Genomic DNA, 18855 nt, shown 5'->3' with positions numbered 1-18855 from the left:
CAGAAGGAATACAAAGAGTTGTAAAGTGGGGCAGGGGTCTGGGATCTCCCCAGCTTAGGTGAGAGGGTGACGGTGGCACTGTCCACTGAGATGGTGTGGAGAGGTGAGCAGGCTGGGAGAGGGGCCCAGGGACTGCTGGGTTCCATCTCTAGCACCAGGAAGAAAAAAATCACGTTGAAATTTGGTCCCCAGTGTAACAATGGCGCTGGGACCTCTAAGCACCTTTAAGATGGTGCTGGGATGGAGGTGGTGGCTGAAACCAGGGTTTGAATGGCTTTCCTCTCTCCTCTCTGCACCCCTCATGGGCTTGCCCCCCACCATCACCCAGTATCCTTCTACCTAGAATTCCACCTTACCTCTTATGTAATTATCAACTGCCTGTGGTCAGGGCAGGAGCCCTGAGGGGTGTCCCATCTGGATGCCAGGCCCAGGTCTGTGTCTCAGCTCTGCCCACTTGCCTCCTTCTGCTGCCCCACCCCCACCCCAGAGCCCCCATCTTGGTCTCCAATCAAGATCCCATCAAGGCCTCTCCATGGCTCCATGGCTATCCAGACCACAAACCACGGAGACAAGAGGGGCCACAAAGCCTGGGCATCTAGTGGCAGAGGTCAGGGGCTCCCCCTGGTGTGGACTTCCCCTAAGCAGAGCTCAGGAACTGTGATGGGGCCTTGCAGTCCCTCCAGCCAGAACCTCAACGTCACCCTGCCTGCTTGCTGCCTTACCTTCCTTACCTCTGAAAGCAAGGATCATGCCTTGATCCATGCAGGAGAGCGCTCCAGAGATGAATGAAGGGCTGGGGGTGGGCTCAGCGGTGGGACAGTTGCACTGCTCAGGGCTCAACCCAGTTCTGTCCCAAGTGCTGCAAAAAGAAGGAGGGGAATGAATGAATTATGGTCCTACTGTCGCAGGGGCCTGAGGGTAGTAGGAGAAGCCCCAGTTTAGATTCTTCCTCTGGGAGCCCCTCTGCCCTCAGTCCAAGGTCCCCTCCCTCCCGCTTCTCTTTGCCACTCAGCACTAGGTTCAAGGCCATTCCTGCACTTGCTCTGTGCGACTTGGAGTTGCACCTTGCAAGGTGACAGGCTGGACAGGCTGGGATAACCCAGTTAATCAGCAGCCGTTGCCTTGCACGTGCCAAGAAATACCACTCCCGGGTCCGCGTCCCGCGGGGTGGAGATCCCCTCCCAAGTCCAGGACAAAGGACCTACCTCCGCCTCCTGCCTGCCCGGGCGACCCGCCCCGGCTCTCAAGTACGCTCCCTCGCGGGTGCAGAACGGCGGCGCGGCCGCGCGGGGGCAGCAGACACCGGGCGCCGGGCCCTGCGCGCTTGAAGCTCAGCAGGAGGGGCGGGGCGTTGTGTTTTGGCCACTCCACCCGCGAGGCAGGTTTCCCAGTGATTACAAAGTAGTGTCATCCCCAGGAGCTCTCCCTGTGCTGGTCCCGTAATGCCTGGGTTTCAGGAGGCGAAACCACCGAGAAATGGTCAGGATCCATATTCCCCCCTTTATCTTATGTTTCAATAATGAAAACTTAATTTTTTCACTTTTTTTCAGATATACACAGAAATGATTTATATGGCTCCATACTTGCAGGGATTTGCACTTTTTTTCTTGCTAAAGATGGCTTTATCTAAGGGGCTTAAATGCAAAACTGATGCTTATAAATGGATGGAAGTCTCGGGACCCTATCCTGGTTATAGGAGCTGGTTTATGAGTTGGACAGGTTGGGGTTTGAACTGACCTCTACCACCTACTTACAAGCCCATGACCTTGAACAAGCTCGTTCAGAGTTTGCTTCTGTATAACACAGGCAATGTACTTAGAAGAAACTTCCAGAGAGGATATGGAAAGAAGTCAATGAATTAGGGACTGTGATGTGCTTTTGGGCAAGGCTTGGGGCTGGGGTGGGGGGTGGTCTAAAGTCAGCCTCTGATAAAAAAAGGAACTCATGAAATCTTGGAAACAAAAAAAGCTCCAAGTTGGATGGAAATTCTTTAAAAATGTGTGCATATTTACAAAAAGAGATTACCTGGGGTGCTCAGATTTTGTAAATTCACAAATTGATGTGAGGAAATAATCATTTTCACCAAACAGCTTTCAGGCAGTTCACTTAGTGCCCAACCTAATATTGAAATTTCAAAATCAAGATATTTTTTAAACCTGCAAAATACAAAGAATTATCACTGCAACCTTAAAATTAATGCAAAAAATTAACATAAAATTGAAGGAAATGCTTTGGAAATGTTCCTTAAAGAGATATAAAGTAGTCATGCATGATGGCCCACAGCTACTCAGGAAGCTGAGGCAGGAGGATTGCAAGTTTGAGGCCAGTCTTGGCAATTTAGTGAGTCCCTAAGCAATTTAGTAAGACCTTATCTCAAAATTAGAATAAATAAATAAATAAATAGGACTAAGGTTGTAGCTCAGTGGTAAAGAACCCCTGGGTTCAGTCCCCAGTCTCTCTCTCTCTCTCTCTCTCTCACACACACACACACACACACACACACACACACACAAAGTCATACTTAGTGTTAGCAGGGGTTCAATAAATATTTGTCAAATAAATGAATGACTGGATTACTGATTTTAAAAGAAAGTCAGCCAGGCACAGTGATGCACCTGTAATCCCAATGGCCGGGGACCTAAGGCAGGAGGATAGCAAGTTCAAATCCAGCCTCAACAATTTAGCAGGACCCTGTCTCAAAATAAAAATAAAAATGGCTGGGGGGCGTAGCTCAGTGGTAAAGGGCCCTCTGAGTTCAATCCCCAGTACCACAAAATAATGATTACTATTGTTAGTAGTGGAGCTGGACATGGTTTTTAATGCTTCCTACTTAGGAGTTAAAGCAGGAGGATCTCAAGTTCAAGGCCAGCCTGGGCAACTTGGGCAAGAATCTGTCTCTAAATAAATAAATTAAAATAAAAAGCTCAGTGGTGGAGTGTCCCTGAGTTTAATTCCCCAGTACTAAAAAAAAAGAAAAGAAAAGAAAAGAAAGAAGGAGGAAGAAGAGAGGAGGAGAAAAAGAAGATGATCAACCTCAGGATTTGGGAGAAAAAATGGGAATAAAAACCGCAGTGATACACTGTCTCTCCTTCCTTTGCAAAAAACCGCAAAGACCCAGCATTGGTGTGGCTCAGCAGTGGAGCGCTTGCCCACCAGCCCCGGGATCAACCTCCAGCCCTTGGAAACACAGAAAATGTCCCGGGCAGACAGAGGGGCGGACAGAGGGGGGAGAGGGGGAGAGAATGGAAGGAAGGAGGGACACGGAGGAGTGGCACGGCCCAGGGCACATCGGGACTTGCCCCCTAGCGCAGCCTCCCTACGCTTCGATGCTTCGTGTGCTGGAAAATTCTTCCGCCCACGCTGCCCATGAACCCGCGTGGGAAACTGGAGCAGGCCGACCCCTCGCTGCCCCCTGCGCTCCTCCACCCGCAGCCGCCCAGGGCTCACTGACCCGGCTGAACAGCCCGCCCTGAGGGACAGACCCGTGCACAGGTGACTCAGCCAGGGGTGACTCAGGGTGGTTTAAGTGGGTGAGACCCTCGTGCCTGGGGGGAGGACCTCAAGGACAAGGTTAACTGAAAAGGGGCAACGCAGCATGGCATTGAGGCGGCTTCTTCAAACCCACCGAGGAGTGTGGTGGGTCTGTCGTCGGTCGTCCTGGAAAAAAAATACACACAGGAAAAATATAGAAACCAAACCTAGAAGGTTCCTCCCTAAGGGAAAGTCAAGAAAAAAATTTTTTCACTTCCTACTTTCAAACCTTCTGGTGCCAGGAGGACAAACTGCTCACATGTTTTTCTTCTGACTGGTGGATGCCTGAAGGGTGACAATAAACCAGTCAAACAAAGATCTCAAGGGAGAGTGATCCAGAAAACAGAAGTGCAAGGGCCCTGGGGCATGGAAGAGACCAGGCCCCGACAAAGGAGAGCAGTGGGGGGTGGGGGGGTAAGGAATTTGGCTTTGGGGTTTGCAGCAGATGAGTAAATTCACCAAAAGTGTACTGTAAAAACATCCTCGGGTTGGGCACAGTTTCTTAACTGTTGAAATTGCAGGGGCTGGGGATGTGGCTCAAGTGGTAGCGCAGTCGCCTGGCATGCACGCAGCCCGGGTTCGATCCTCAGCACCACATACAAACAATTGTGTCCGCCAAATACTAAAAAATAAATATTAAAATTCTCTCTCTCTCACTCTCTCTTTAAAAAAAAAAAAAAAGAAACTGCATACACAGAGTGAAGCAAGGGACATTTTATCAGTTTGTTCTTTCGCGTATGTTTTGAATTTTAAGTCTGAAAACATTTTAAAATAACTTCAGGGCTGGCTGTGTAGCTCAGTAGCAGAGCACCTGCCTGGCACACATGGTGTCCTGGTTTCGATCACTAGCACCACAGATGATGGTAATATTCAACCTCTGGCTATTGTGAAGAAAATGGACTGTGGTTGGGACAGAGGAAGAGGCAGGGAGGCCAGTAAGGAGGCCGGCCACAGGGTCTGAACAGGACAGAGGGCAGATGGGACTGGAGTGGCAGAGGTGGAGAGGCAGGAAGGCCATTTCAAGGTCACAAGATTTGCTGACGGACAGAATGGGAGGGAGGTGGCTTGGGCGGAGCATCTGCATGAAGCTGGTTTTGGTGCTTTGCTGAGATGGGATAGGGTGGGGGTGGAGGAAGAGCGGGTTTGGGAGTGAAGAGAGGAGAGGGTCAAGCGGGGCACATCACTGCCCGAGGCCAGTGGCCTCCAGCGAGGAGACGGCAGGTGCACAGCTGGGTAGAGCCTGGCCCTCAGGGGAGTCAGAAGTCGGTGACCTGTAAATCCTCAGGCCTGGATGAGATCACCCAGGAAATGAGACCCAGAAGAAGGAAGGCCCAGGACAATCCCTACTCCATGGGTTCAGAGGCAGGAGAGGAGAGGTGGCAAACAGAAGGAGGGGACCCTCTGCACCATCAGACTGGACCGCACACCCCAAAGAGCAGGCCATGTTGAAGGCCACTGCCCCACACCCCAGAGGGAGCACTCACATCCCAGGCCTGAGCCTTAAAGAGCCCTGCTGTGCTCTCCCAGCCCTGTGGGGAGTCTGAGATATCCCCTCCCCTCAAAGGAAAAGAGAAACAGGGAGTGGTGGCCACACCTGTAATCCCAGCTGCTTGTGAGGGTAGGGCAGGAGGATGGTGAGTTCAAAGCCAGCCTCAGCAACTCAGTGAGACCCTGTCTCTAAATACAATACAAAAAAGGGCTGGGGATGTGGCTCAGTGCTCGGGCACCCCTGAGTGCAATCCTCAGTTACCCCCACCCCCCAAAAATGAAAAAGGTAAAGCTTCCAGCCATCCTGGTCAGCCTGAAGGCCCTGCCAACAAGAACACAGGGAGGCTGGAGCTGTGGCCTCCGTCTCATGACCAGAGGATAAAGCAGAGTGGACACACAGCAAGGCACCCATCCACCCACGACATCACTTGGCATCAAAGGCACCCTTCCCCTTCCTGCGCCCACAGAGGAGCCCTCCAGACACCCCAGGGTCAGGGAGGTGGCCTAGAAGCATGGACTTTGAGGACACAGTGCAGGTCCTGCACAGGAAATCACCCCTCCCCCACTCCCACTAGGATGGGGTGGGAGCTGTCTCTGACTCATCTGTGAATCCAGCACCCAGACGCTGGCCAGGAGTGGCCCTGAGACCCAGTCCGGCCACTGGGTGAAGCACAGGCGCAGGGTGGGGCTCCCCACAATGTGCTTTATTTTTTATTGGAGGGACTAGATTGAGCTGATCGGGCTTTTTGCCCTCTTCCCTTCCTCCTGCTGGGTCGCGTAGCAGCCACCACGAGGTGACAGATTGAGGACAGAGGTCTACATTCAAAAGGTGGCAGAGAGGAAGGGTGACAGGAACCTGGGACCCGATGGCGTAGTGAAGCCGAGGACCCCCCTGCGCAGCCTGGGCTTCCCACAGTAGATCTATGCCTGTGTCTCCATGCCGGTCACTGTTCTGCAAGGGAACAGAGGGGTCCCCCCTGTCCCCCTGCCCCTTGGTGTGGATCTTGGCTGGTATTTTAGTCAGCTTTTTTGGTCACAGCTGCTGTGATGAAAAGACCTGATGAGAACAATTAGAGGAGGAAAAGTTTATTTGGGGGCTCACGGTTTCAGAGGTCTCAGTCCATAGATGGTCAACTGGGTTACTCTGGGCCCAGCGTGAGGCAGATGTACACACACACACACACACACACACATATACACACATACCCCAAAGGCACACCCCCAGTGAACCCTACCTGCATACAGTTACCACCCAGTTAACCTCTTGGGGTTAATGCACTGATTAGGTTTAGACCCTCAATCATTTCATCACTAAAGTTTCTAGTATTGTCACACACATGAGCTTTTGAGGGACACCTCATATCTAAACCATAACAGCTGGTGACCTCTGAAATCTGGGCTTCTCCCACTACACTTATCAACTGTACTTATCAGGATCACTGTTTTCCTATGGAAATCAATTTGGAGGTTCCTCAAAGGACTAGGCTTGGGACCACCATACAACCCAGCTACCTAAAACATTCAAGTCATCCTTCTACAGTGAGCCATGCAGACCCCTTGATAGCAGCACAACTCCAAACTATGGAGCCAGCCCAGGCGTCCAGCAATGGATGAATGCATTTTTTAAAATGTGGTATGTATACACCATGGAGTTTTATTCAACCATAAAGAAGAATGAAGTTATGTCATGTACAGGAAAGTGGATGGAACTTGAGAGTATTTTGTTAGGCAAAATAAGCCAAGCTCAGAAAGTCAAGGTCATTTGTTTTCTCTCATATGTGGAAGCTAGAGAGGAAAAAGAAAATAAAACTGGGTGGGAGGATCTCATGAAAATCAAAGGGAAAGCAGTAGAATAGAGGACAGAGACGAGGGGGAGGGGAACACTGGGAAATGATTCTGGCCAAATTGTTATATTGTGTGCATGTACATGTCTGTAACAATGAATCCTACCATTATGTAAAACTATAATGCACTGATAAAAAAAATATGGAAAAAATGAAAAAATAAAAAGCCTATATATGGTAGGATCCTAACTATATGACATTCTGGAAATGGTAAAGACCTGCCTAGCATATGTGAGGCCAGTTTATATCCCCAGCACAGGCATATAATCACCATCATCATCACTGTGCTAATCAAGGTGAATGATATTATCTGTTGTATTAAATAAATCCTAAAATCTCAGCAGCTTGGGCTGGGGATGTGGCTCAAGCAGTAGCGTGCTCGCCTGGCATGGGTGCAGCCTGGGTTCGATCCTCAGCACCACATACAAACAAAGATGTTGTGTCTGCTGAAAACTGAAAAATAAATATTAAAATTCTCTCTCTCTCTCTCTAAAAAAAAAAGACCTTTAAAATATCAGCAGCCTAACACAATAAAAGTTTATTTTTTGTTCATATTATAGTCTGGTGCGAGTTGGTGGGGAGGGCCCTATGGTCCAGATCTGGAAAAAAAGCTTCCCATTTCCAGCCACATTCCAATGGCCAAGAGTTTGCCACATGGTCATGACACATGCTAGGAAGACCTCCGAGATTCAGTTCTTAATTCTCATTTTCTATACCTCTCTGCACGCTGGGCAGTGTGGGCCACCCCTGTCTTTCTGAAGCACTGTTCTGGGGCATCCTTCCTAACTCTAGTTTTCTCCAACACTCCCGCCGCTCCTCTTCCTGCACCTGCCCTGAAGGACTGGAGTCCTGAGCAGGATCAGAGTCCTCTCCTCATGCCCACTTTTTCTACTCTGCACCATCTTGCCTTTACCAGCTGCCTCAATGACAACTACTCTCAGGACCCTCAATCTGTCCCAAGCCTGACCTCTCTCTTGAGCTCAAGACCTGGCCTCAAAGAACCTCTTGGACATGTTCACCTACATACATCTCAGAAATATCCCCAAACTATTAATATCCTCCTAAACCTGCTCCTCCTCTAAAGTTTCCTGTTATGAATGGAACCACCATTAACCCAGGGGCTCAAGCAGAAAGTGGGACACCATTCCTAACATCTTGCTTCGGGCTCCCACACACTGAGTCAATCATCAAAGACCCTGACACCACCCCCTGCCCTCCCACGCACACACACACTCTGGGGATTTAACCCTGAGGTGTTTTGAGCCATCGATCTACGTCCCTAGCCCTTTTAATTTATTTATTTATTTTTATTTTGAGACAGAGTCTCACTAAGTTTCTTAGGGCCTCTTTAAGTTGCACAGGCTGGCCTTGAACTTGTAATCCTCCTGTCTCAGCCTCTCTAGTTGCTGGGATGAAGACCTCTGAAATTCATCCATTCCTCTGCCCAGCCATGACCTTTACCCAAGTCATGTTGCCATTGCCTCCCACCTAGGCAGATGCAAAAGTCTCCCAAACTCTGCCGGCCCAAACCTTGAATGCTACAGTTTGCGCATCAAACAGCGGTAAGACTTCCAGAGCTGCCCAGTGCGGCAGCCACTAGCCACGTCTGGCTGTTTAAATTATGAAAACAAACTAAAAGATAAAGTTCAGTTCCTCGGACGCGCTAGCCACACTTCAGGTGCTCAACGGCCACACGTGCCTAGCAGCTACCCTGCTGAACAGGGCAGATTACAGAATATTTCCATCCTGGCTGGTGGCTGCTGAGCCTGGGATCTTCCCGGGCTGGAGGAGGGCCGAGAGCATCGAGCTCATTGGCTGGGGGGGTGGGCGGGGCGCGGCGCTTTGCTTTGATTGGGTAATTTCTCTCAGTGGAAACCCAATCATCAAAAGGCGGTGGGGGCGTGGCCAGTCTCGGCTGCCGGGCCCGCCCCGAGTTCCGGAGCCCTCTTACCCCTGACAGGTCAGTTTAGCGGTGAGTTCTGACCATCTCGCTCCGTAGAAACCTTTCCGTTCTGGGTGCTTCTCCACCCCCGATCCGGGGATAGGGGTGAGAGGCAGGTCCTCCCACTCTCCGCCCCAGGAACCCTCCCCGCGCCCCCTGCCCGTCCCCCAGCCCTGCAGGCCCAGGGTGTACAGGTCCAGCCTCACCCTGGCTGCGCTCAAAGTCCACCCCTGTGAAACGGCATGGCCCTGGCGACCTGACAGACTGCTCTGCTGGGGAGGGCGAGGGGGAACAGGAGACTGAGGTGGGATCGTGTCCCCACAGGAGGATGGCTCAGGAGAAGGGTGGGAACCTGTCCGAGGTACAAGCCCGGATTGGGGCCTCCCACAACATCAAAGACCTGGACCGCAAGCTCCAATTCTATGGCCACTGGGCTCCAGATTACGACCAGGTAAACCCATCTGGGTCCTTGCCTGATTTTTCTATCAGTTAAATGGGAATAAACTTTCACCCCAGGAAAGCTGTAACAATGGTGAGAACCCTACCATCGGGTACTTGCACTGACCAGTTCTACTTCAGAGGCACCCCACCAGCTCATGACTGTCAGCCTCTATCAGGGACCTCCCCAACCTGAGACTGCAACTCGGGGCTGCCTGGAGATAGTGCCACTGAAGTATCACTGTGGATTAAGCACAGAGGGTCCTCAGCCAGCAAAGGAGCCTGAGAAGCTGAGCCCTCCTGAGGTGGGGACTAACTCTCCAGTCCTGGTCCCTTGGAGGTAGAGGGCACCTCATGCTTGGGTTTCCTCTCACTGTAGTCCCAGCAGGACCCCAGGCCCAGCACACACAAGCTTAGCCTGGCAGACTCCGGGACCACACTACACAGGGGTCCCCCCAAAAACCAGAGTACCCTGTTGCTAGGCCCATCACTCTCTGTCCAGGATGTGGCTGCCCTGCAGTACCGAGCCCCCAGGCTTGCTGTGGACTGTCTCACTCAAGCCCTTCCAGGCCCACCCCATGATGCCCTGATCCTGGACGTTGCCTGTGGCACCGGCCTTGTAGCTGCGGAGGTGAGACCCCCCTTAGACCCCCTCCCTTTCCTCAAGCCCCCCCCCCCTGCTCAAATTCCCTGCCACCCCTGGACCTAGAATTCTGTCTCCCCTCTCAGAGTCATTGGCCTCAAACGTATCCACTGCAGGGACCATGGCCCTCTTGAGGTGCAGGGCCCCTGCTGGGAGGTTGCAGGACATGAGCCATGACTGCATCCCTCTCACCCCAGCTGCAGGCTCGGGGCTTCCTCCAGCTGCATGGAGTGGATGGGAGCCCAGAGATGCTGGAACAGGCCCAGGCCTGCGGCCTCTACCAGCACCTCAGCCTCTGTATCCTGGGTCAGGAGCCTCTGCCCAGCCCCGAAGGTACTTCCCCTCCTACCCCCAATACTCCCAGATCTACTCCCTCACCTGTCTCCAAGAGAAGAGAACCCCCTTCTCTTACTGAGCCTCCACCCCTGCCCCTTGCTGAGGTCTCCATCAGCCCTTCTCCCTGGTTTCTCCATCCGGAATCTGACGTTAGCCCCACACTGGGCTGTACCACCAGCTCCTCCATGAGATCTGGGTCCTGCACATGCAGGTGTCAGACCTGGTCCCTCCCCAACCCCCACCAGTGTTGTCTGAGGCCATACCAAAAGCAAAGCACCCAACCCCATCCCTGACCCACCTTCCCTACACACAGGGACCTTTGACGCAGTGCTGATAGTGGGTGCCCTCAGTGATGGCCAGGTGCCCTGCAGTGCCATACCTGAGCTCCTGCGTGTCGCCAAGCCAGGTGAGCCCTGCCAGCCGCCCCCTCCACTCACCCACCTTCCCCTCTTCACACCACACAGGCCTCAGCACTCCTTGGGCCAAGTGAGGACAGGGTCCTGCTCAGGACTGCCCAGCTGACCTCCCAGCCCCCAGCAACCATCCCAGGGTTCCACTCAGTGGCCACCAACAGACACAAGTGCACTGGTAGGGCTGGCAGATGGTCAGCTTGCCTCTTATCTATGGCAACCAGGAGCAGCACCTCTCTGGTCTCTGTCCCTTCACCTGTGGGGAGAGTGGCATTCTGCCAGTGATCCCTTCTCCATTGGATTTCAGTGACAATTGGGTAAAATCATGTCCCTAAGGCCTTTACTTCCCTCCTGGCACAGGGGAGAGGCTCCCTGCATGTCCCGTGCATATCCCTGTACTCCAGCTTCCTCATTCACTCCTAGACTGCCCAAGGGCACGTCCCTGTTGAGTCTGCCCAGGCAAGATGAGAGGTGATTATGAACACTTCTGAACTCTGCACACGGGGCAGATGTGCAGAAAGCGATGTCAGTGCCCCTCCTGTGTGCTCCTCTGCTCTGGGCAGAAGATACAAACCCTGCCCTCTGGCCTCTACCACCAACCCACAGAGCCTGGGGAGGGGCCCAAGGGGGCCCCATGAGGGTTCAGCTCTCCGAGGGTTGAGAGGAGAGGTATTCCAAGGGCTGGGAGGAGATGTTCACCAGGAGAGCAGCCTGCGAGAGGTCACGAGCAGAGCCACATGCGTGCAGGCACAGCGCCTAGCGTGAGGACCAGAAGGCTCAGGCCAGTTGCAGGACAGAATCAGGAAGTCAGGAGGTGAAAATGCTTCCTCTCGCTCTGCCCTCCCCAGCCCGGCCTCAGGGCCCAGCTGTGGCTGTGGTTAAATCTGGGCAGGTCTGGGCAAGCCTCAGCTTGGGGAAGTCCCCAGGCCGACATGCAGGACATGCAGGAACATCCGTGGGGTCACGGGGCAGAGGTGGAGACTGGGCTCAGAGGGCAGGAAATTCCCATCGCATGAACCAGCAAGGACCAGGCCTCCTGGTCCATCCTGGGACCTCAGGTTCCTCAGCCAGCGGAGCCCTATGCACTGGCCCAACGCAGCACAGGTGCCCTGCCCCAGGGCTGTCCTCTCACTGTGCCCCACCAGCAGCTCCACACTCCTCCCAGCCCCTCCTCCAGGAATGTTCCCGGAAGTGGCCATTGGGTCTTCCACTTCTCTCCTTTCAAAGTGCATCCAAGGCCACACTGGGCACATGTAGGTGCCTGGACTGAGGGGACAAAATCCCTCCTCCCTTCAGCCAGCACTGCTGACTGCCAGGCATTTTGTGCACACACTTCCTGTGAAGCAGGATAACCAGCCCCTCTCCACCTGCTGGGCCCCTGAGGCTGGGAGAGATAAAGGGACTGCCCAAGGTCCCAAACTCATGTGCTTCTTTCCTGAGCAACCTGACTCAGCTATGTCCCCAGCAGAGGCACTGGGTGAGCAATGAGCAGAGAGCCCCTTGATCCTAGGGTGAGGTCAAGAATTCCCACTCTAAAGGACACTCGGGCCTGGAAGGGTTCGTGGGAGGCTGTCTAGGTGAGGAAGCTCAAGGCCATGCCTGGAGAAGTGACAGGAACCCCAAAGCTATGGAAGGGGGAGAAGATGGGCCAAGGAAGAAACTGGAAGAGTTTACAACCTTGCAGAGGCTGGAAGAGTTTACAACCTTGCAGAGGCGAGTGGGGAGGGTCAGGCCTCCCGAGACTCACCCTGCTTGCCTCCTTCCCCTCCTGCCCTTCCCCAGGTGGGCTGGTGTGCCTGACCACCAGGACCAACCCATCCAACCTGCAGTACAAGGAGGCACTGGAGGCCACCCTGGACAAGCTAGAGCAGGCTGGGGCCTGGAAACGCCTGGTGGCCCAGACTGTTGACCAATGGGAGCTGGCCACCTCTCCACTTGAGGTGGCACCTGGAGCCAAGGATGGCTTCATCTCGGGCATCATCTACTTGTACCAAAAGCAGAGGTCTCCCTGATGGAGGGAGTGAGGCCCAGTCACAGCTCTTAGCTGGCCTCTGAGCTTCCAAGTGACCTTAGCCAGGCCCGTCTTCTGGCCCTCTTTGCTCCATCTGTAAAATGGGACCATTGTATCAAACCTGCCCCTTAAGAATGTTCTGCCTATTAAATGAACTCCCAGAAGTAACAAAAAGACTCGTGGTTCTGTAGTTACTGGCCCCAGGAGAGAGGGACCTCGGTTCCTGGGTTTCAAGAACTATAGACCTTTTGCATCCTACCCAGTAGGCCAATCCTACTATTAGGGTGGCCAAATACGAGGAGGCAGAGCCTCTGGACTTGTCTGCCTCCCCTGGGCAAGGTGTAAGGATGTTGATGGAATGAGGGAAAGAAAAAGGGGTGTGAGCTGCCAGGCAAGGGGACTGTTGGGGAGGCAAGTGGTGTCGTTGGTGGTCTTCGCGTGTCTAATCAGATGTCAGGGTTCTGTTGCTGTTTTGAAGGACTCGGGGTTGAACCCAGGGGTGCTCTACCACGGAGCCACGTCCCCAGCACTTTCTATTTTTTATAGAAAGACAGGGTCTCCCTACGTTGAGGAGGCTAGCTTTGACCTTCAATCCTCTGCCTCAGCTTCCTGAGCACCTGAGATGACAGGTGTGCACCACCACACCTGGTAGTCAGGGTTCTTGATAAGACTCAAATTCAGAAAACAAAACAAAAAACGGCAGCTTTAACGTGACCCGAGGGTGGAGTTTTGGCACTCTGATGTCAAAAGGTCCCCTTGTACGGTTCCTTGGTTTCAGCCACTTTGAGTCAGACAAAGTAAACTCCAAATACCTAAAAAACAACCAACTGAAAACAATGTTGTGGGGTGGGTGAGGGTGCAGGCTGGGGCTGAGCGGTAGAGTGCTCACCTAGCAAGTGGGAGGTGCAGGGCTCAATCCTCAGCACCACATCAAAATAAATAAGATAAAGGTATTGTGTCCAATCAGAACTAAAAAATTATGTACACATTAAGAAAAAAAAAAAAACAATGGTCGCCATTGGTGGTGGTATCATGGCAGTAAAGCTAACAGGTCTATTCTGTTTTCCTCTGAGTTTCACAAGGAAGAATATTGCTCTTTGGGTTTTAGATTCTAATTAAGAGGCTGGGATGTAGCTCAGTGGGAGAGATCCAGTCGCCAGCACTGCAAAGTAATATGGAACATTATTATTTTTTTTTAAGAGAGAGTGAGAGGAGAGAGGAGAGAGAGAGAGAGAGAGAGAGAGAGAGAGAGAGAGAATTTCCAACATTTATTTTTTTAGTTCTCGGCAGACACAACATCTTTGTTGGTATGTGGTGCTGAGGATCGAACCCGGGCCGCACACACGCCAGGCGAGCGCGCTACCGCTTGAGCCACATCCCCAGCCCTGGAACATTATAATCATCATAATAAACCGTAACTAGGGACCAGCCTGGCCAACATAGTGAGACCCCAATTTGCTAAATAAATAAAATTAACTAGAGTGGGAAAATGACAAACACCGTTACAAGGAAAAAGTCTGTTCCTTCCCTCACCTTTCATTACCCGGGTTACACCTGTGGATTCAAGAAGCAAGAAGTGGCTCAAAAGGCCCCACATATACCATCCCTGAGCCAGGTGTGGCGCTGAGACTTCTCCCAGGGTGCTGGGCCCGCTCACCCCTAACTTGCAGTTGAGGAAACTGAGCCCAGACAACATCAGAATGTGCCAGAAGAATCCAAGTCATGACCAAGTGGCTGCTGAGCTCTGGCTCTTTTCTGGGGTCAGGAACCAGAGGTTCCCAGCTATGGGCCTGGGCCAGCCACACTTTCTTTTTTCTTCTTCTTTTTTTTATTTTTAAAAGAGAGAGTGAGAAAGAGAGAAATTTTTAATATTTTATTTTTTAGTTTTTGGCGGACACAACATCTTCTGTTTTTTTGTATGTGATGCTGAGGATTGAACCCGGGCTACACGCATGCCAGGTGAGCACACTACCGCTTGAGCCACATCCCCAGCCCCCCAGCCACACTTTCACACACACAGGGTTGGGTTTCCTCATCCATAAAGGGACTGGAATGCCAAACTCAGGGTGTGGCTTGGGGGCTGCTCTGAGCAGGGGCGGGTGAAAGGACTTTGGTGACTACCAACAGCTTGGGGACATGAATGTGGCTAATGATGATCCCTCCAATCTGGGGCAGGCTGTGGGAAGGCTTCCTTGGGGAGGATGCTTGGAGCTGGGCCTTCAGGACCAGCAGGATTCCGAGGGGTGGAGAAAGAAAGAAGGACATTCCAGACCTTGGGCAGGGACCCTCTGAACAAAGGCCAGGAGGTAGATCCTGCCTGGTGGCCCAAGGAGGACAGCAGACCAGCCTGGCTGCCCAAAGCTGGGACACAGTGGAGGAGAAAGGGTTAGAGGTGGGTCCCCCCCATCCTCCCGCCCTAAGTTCCCAAGCTTTCTCTAGTGTCCTGTGGACGGGGCCTCCCCTCTCACAGGTGAAGGGCTTGAGTGAGGTGGTTCCCAAGGTTGGGCCCGTTCCAATTTCCCACAGTTCCCTGACACGAGTCTTGAAAGTGCTCATGTCCTGGCCACAGCATGGTGGTCCTGACCCTTACCCTCCAGCCCGCCCTGCCCACCTCCATGGCTAGAATCACAGACAGTAGAGAACCTTCCTGTGCACAGGTCCCATTTATTGTAGAAAATAATAATAATGACAGTGATGAATAGTCTCTTAATTACAAAACAGAAACATCAAAGGAGGCAGGGGAGAGGCCAGGACTCCTTCTGGTGAGGCCATTTCCCCTACCCTTCCCAAGCTGGCCAGTTCCTTGGTGGGGGCAGAGGACTCAAAGGAGCCAGTCTCAGGGTCCTGGGGGTCCTTCTGCTGAGAGGGGTGAGACGGCAAGCCCCACGAGAACCACAGCAGCAGGGTGAGGCCGGAAGGGGTGAGGGTAGCCGGGCCAGAGGGCCACCTCTCTGGCACTCCCTGCCACTACCCAAACCAGTTTATTCCACCTAAACCTGTCGCTCAAACCTGTCCATCCACTCTGTGTTCCACGCCACAGCAGGTGGGTGGGCAAGGCCCACGCTTCTCCACAACCACAGGTTCCCGTGACACAGCCCCAGTGGCATTTCCTGGCCACACAGTCACCCACAGTCCATCACACCCGTGCCTGGACCAGGAGTGCCCAGGAACACGGGAGACGGCGGCAAGAGAAGCACTGGCATCACCCAAGATGTGGGCAGAGGGAGGGGGAGGGTAGAAAAGGGACAGTGGGAGGTGCCAACGTGGGCAGGGCACCCACTTGGAGGCGGAGCCCAAGGTCAGGGCCGAGCTCTCCTGGCCAGCAGGAGCCAGCTGCCCGTTCCACCTGCTCTGGATCTAGGGTTCTTTCAGAGGAGGGTGGCCTGAGACTGTCCATCCTCGCCAGGAGGCCTTGGGAAAGAGCCCCAGTGGGCGGGAAGGGCTTCCCGAGGGCTGGGTCCTGCTTGCCCATCCCCCAGCAGCCAGCAGCCCATGGCAGCGCTGTCCCGGTGTCACGGCTGCTCCAAGCTCAGTCCAAGGGAAAACAAAGCCGAAAGGGACAGGTCTGGGTGGCGCCTCACACGTAGTTGCTGGCCGGGGCGGAGCGGGCGGCGGAGTACTTGGCTGAGTAGGGCTTGTCCGCGCGGGGCGGGCAATTGCAGCAGAGCAGGGCGCCCCCCAGCAGCAGCAGCCCCGAGGCCGCCCAGCCGATGTAGAGCGCAGCGCCCATCTCCCGCTTCTGCCCCGCGGCCACCAGCGGGTTGTAGAAGTCGCGGATGACGTTGTGGGCCGTCCAGGACACGGGCACCATCACCAGCAGGCTGGCCAGCAGGAACACCACGCCCGAAACGATCATGGTCTTGGCCTTGGTGGTCTCGTCCTCCACGCAGTTGGTGCACTTGCCCCCGACCACAGACAGCAGCATGCCCAGCGCCGCCACGATGATGCTGATGACGATGAGGGCGCGGGCCGCCTGCAGGTCCTGCGGCAGCGCCAGCAGCGAGTCGTACACCTTGCACTGCATCTGGCCGGTGCTCTGCACCACGCAGTTCATCCACAGGCCCTCCCAGCTGGTCTGCGCCGTGACGATGTTGCTGCCGATGAAGGCCGTCACCCGCCACATGGGCAGCGCGCAGCTCAGTATGGCCCCCAGCCAGCCCAGCACCGCCAGCGCGATGCCCAGCACCTGCAGCCCCATGGAAGCCATGTTCAGGGCCTGCTGGGGGGAGGACCTGGAAGACCGTGGAGATGTGGAGATCGCTCTGCAGGCTGAGGATGGGGTCCTCGGGTGGGTGGGGAAGGCCTTTCCCTGGGAGGTGGAAGAAGACAGAGCCAGGTAGAGCCCCTCTCTGGAGAGTCAGATGTCCAAGACCAGCAATGTGACCAGACCAGTTCCTTCCTGCGACACAGGGCTCCCGGGCTCCAGGTTGAGCAGTTATATGACTCTGGCAGAGGGGCGGGGGCAGAAGGAGGGGTTTCAGTTGCTGGGGCCTCCCCCTGACCAGTTTCTCTGGATTCCTGAGCCAACAAAAACACATCAAGGCCCCAGCCCTGGGCCCCTGAGTCACCCTCTAGTCTCAGAGGAAACTGCCCTCTCCCCCTGCCCCCAGGTCCATGCTGAGGTCAGCCTGGAGACAGACACTGAGTCACAGCCCAGGGACACCTGATGTTCACAGGGTACAGATGTTGGGGAGGAGTGGCAGCCAGACCCAGCCAAGTACAGGGCATGAAGACCAGGGTCCTCTCGCCCACGGCTCCCCTTTCCAGGCTTGGGTGGGAGGAGAGGGTGGGGACCCTCAGAGGGGGAATCTGAGGCGGAGTCCTGGGAATGTCCAAGAGAAACTCCACCTGAATACTGTCCTTCCTGATCTTATCACTTTCATTACCATCACCGTCATCATCATAGTCATGGCCTCAACGCAACCTCTGGGCATGGACCGGAGGAAGCTGAATTTAGGGGAACAGGAGCCAAGGGCAGGGACTCCTGGGTCCACCACACACTGTCCCCATTCCCTCACCTGGCTTAGCCCGTGGAAGTCGCCTTGGAGGTGATGCACTTTGGGTCAGGGCAAGAGAGAGGCCTCTTCCCACCGGGGTTCAGCCTGCTTAGCCAGAAGTGGGTGGAGAAGAAGCCACAGGCCAGACCCTGGAGACACCATCCGCCCAGTAAATGAGTGCTGACTGTGGAGACGCACCGGGCATCCCATGAAGCCAGATAGGCAAAGTCTTCAAAGGGAAGGGAGAACCCGGCCCAGGGGGAGGCAGGTGCGGGGCAGCTGGGCCGTGGAGGGGTGCTGCCGGCACGACTCCAGGGGGGCCTTGTATCCTGGCTTAGGCCCCGTGGCAGGTTCCCTGGGGCAATTGTGTAAGGCAGCAGGACTGAGTGAAAGAGGACATTGCGGAGAGGGGATGAGGGGATGGTAGGGAGGTGGGGAAATGCCGCTGTTTTTGGGAAATGAGGAATCCAGTCTGACCAGAGACCGGGCTTCTGGGGGAGGAGCCAGGGAAAGGGCCAGAAGTCTCCATCGCCAGTGCCCAAGCTCCGGCCCAGGCCCAGAGGACAGAGATGAGCAGGGGCATCCCAGGCAGGCTGAGGGGTGTCCACACACCTCCCAAAGGCACCTCTGGAAACAGGACGGAGGCAGAGAGGCAGGGCAGTGGGCCCAGGATCATGAAGGCCAGCCTTAGGGTGGGGGCAGAGGGGACCCAGAAGAAGGGGTGCACATGGGGGTGATTAGGAGAGGCTAAGGCTCATCACAGCCAGATGGAGGGGCCCCTCAGCCTCTCCATGGTGGCTCTATGTCTCTCTCCCCCACCATGCTGGGAAAACGCCTCAGGACCAGAGCCCCCACCTCTGTCCAGCACCACGTCTGGAGTCCTGGGGTGACTGTGTGTCCTTGAGCTTCCTGAGAGAGTACTTGACTCCTGAAGGACATTGGCCCCCCCTAATGCCCACTGGGCCTGGCTAGGACCCTGTGGGGTCCACCCATGTTATAGAAGGAGAAGTTGCAGCCTCATGGGGTCTTTAACTGAGCTCAGTTCATTGGCCCTACTCGGCAGAGGGCTAGGGGACCCAGCAATGCCTTATTTCTCCTTGGTACCCTGCGTGGGCTTTCTCATCCGGAAGGTGCACAGGGCGTGTCTGGGGTTGGGATCATGAGGACATCTGCTCTCCAGCCACCCACACACCTCCCTCTCACCCGGTAAGGACA

The 18855-nt window shown here is 54.4% G+C and overlaps 2 protein-coding genes across 3 annotated transcripts; one reads left to right on the top strand and one right to left on the bottom strand.

Annotated features, from left to right (window-relative positions):
• Positions 1-8744: 8744 nt before the first annotated feature.
• On the top strand, positions 8745-12817 carry Mettl27 (methyltransferase like 27). Of its 2 annotated transcripts, XM_078023906.1 has the most exons (6): positions 8745-8823; positions 9130-9256; positions 9746-9874; positions 10084-10219; positions 10536-10628; positions 12415-12817. In XM_078023906.1, the coding sequence occupies exons 2-6, from the start codon at positions 9134-9136 to the stop codon at positions 12642-12644; spliced, it is 711 nt and encodes a 236-aa protein (XP_077880032.1). In that variant the 5' UTR covers positions 8745-8823; positions 9130-9133; the 3' UTR covers positions 12645-12817. The 2 variants fall into 2 exon arrangements, with proteins under 2 accessions (XP_077880032.1, XP_077880033.1); XM_078023907.1 differs by lacking the exon at positions 10536-10628.
• A 2470-nt stretch (positions 12818-15287) lies between these two features.
• Cldn4 (claudin 4) lies at positions 15288-17081 on the bottom strand. The gene has a single exon (XM_005328529.5). It carries the CDS (start codon positions 16848-16850, stop codon positions 16221-16223), a length of 630 nt encoding a protein of 209 aa, XP_005328586.1. The 5' UTR covers positions 16851-17081; the 3' UTR covers positions 15288-16220.
• Positions 17082-18855: the final 1774 nt, after the last annotated feature.

The sequence above is a fragment of the Ictidomys tridecemlineatus genome, chromosome 10 (genome assembly GCF_052094955.1).
Source record: "Ictidomys tridecemlineatus isolate mIctTri1 chromosome 10, mIctTri1.hap1, whole genome shotgun sequence".
NCBI classification, from domain to species: Eukaryota; Metazoa; Chordata; class Mammalia; order Rodentia; family Sciuridae; genus Ictidomys; species Ictidomys tridecemlineatus.
Note: the sequence above shows the minus strand (reverse complement) of the source record. Positions and strands in the feature narration are given on the sequence as shown.

What these genes read in the sequence shown, in the direction of transcription:
- Mettl27 (XM_078023906.1), top strand. Translation starts at nt 9,134, where the DNA reads ATGGCTCAGGAGAAGGGTGGGAACCTGTCCGAGGTACAAGCCCGGATT. An exon ending in GGGCTCCAGATTACGACCAG is followed by an intron (nt 9,257 to 9,745) that starts GTAAACCCATCT and finishes CTCTCTGTCCAG; the next exon opens with GATGTGGCTGCCCTGCAGTA. An exon ending in CCGGCCTTGTAGCTGCGGAG is followed by an intron (nt 9,875 to 10,083) that starts GTGAGACCCCCC and finishes CTCTCACCCCAG; the next exon opens with CTGCAGGCTCGGGGCTTCCT.
- Cldn4 (XM_005328529.5), bottom strand. Translation starts at nt 16,850, where the DNA reads ATGGCTTCCATGGGGCTGCAGGTGCTGGGCATCGCGCTGGCGGTGCTG.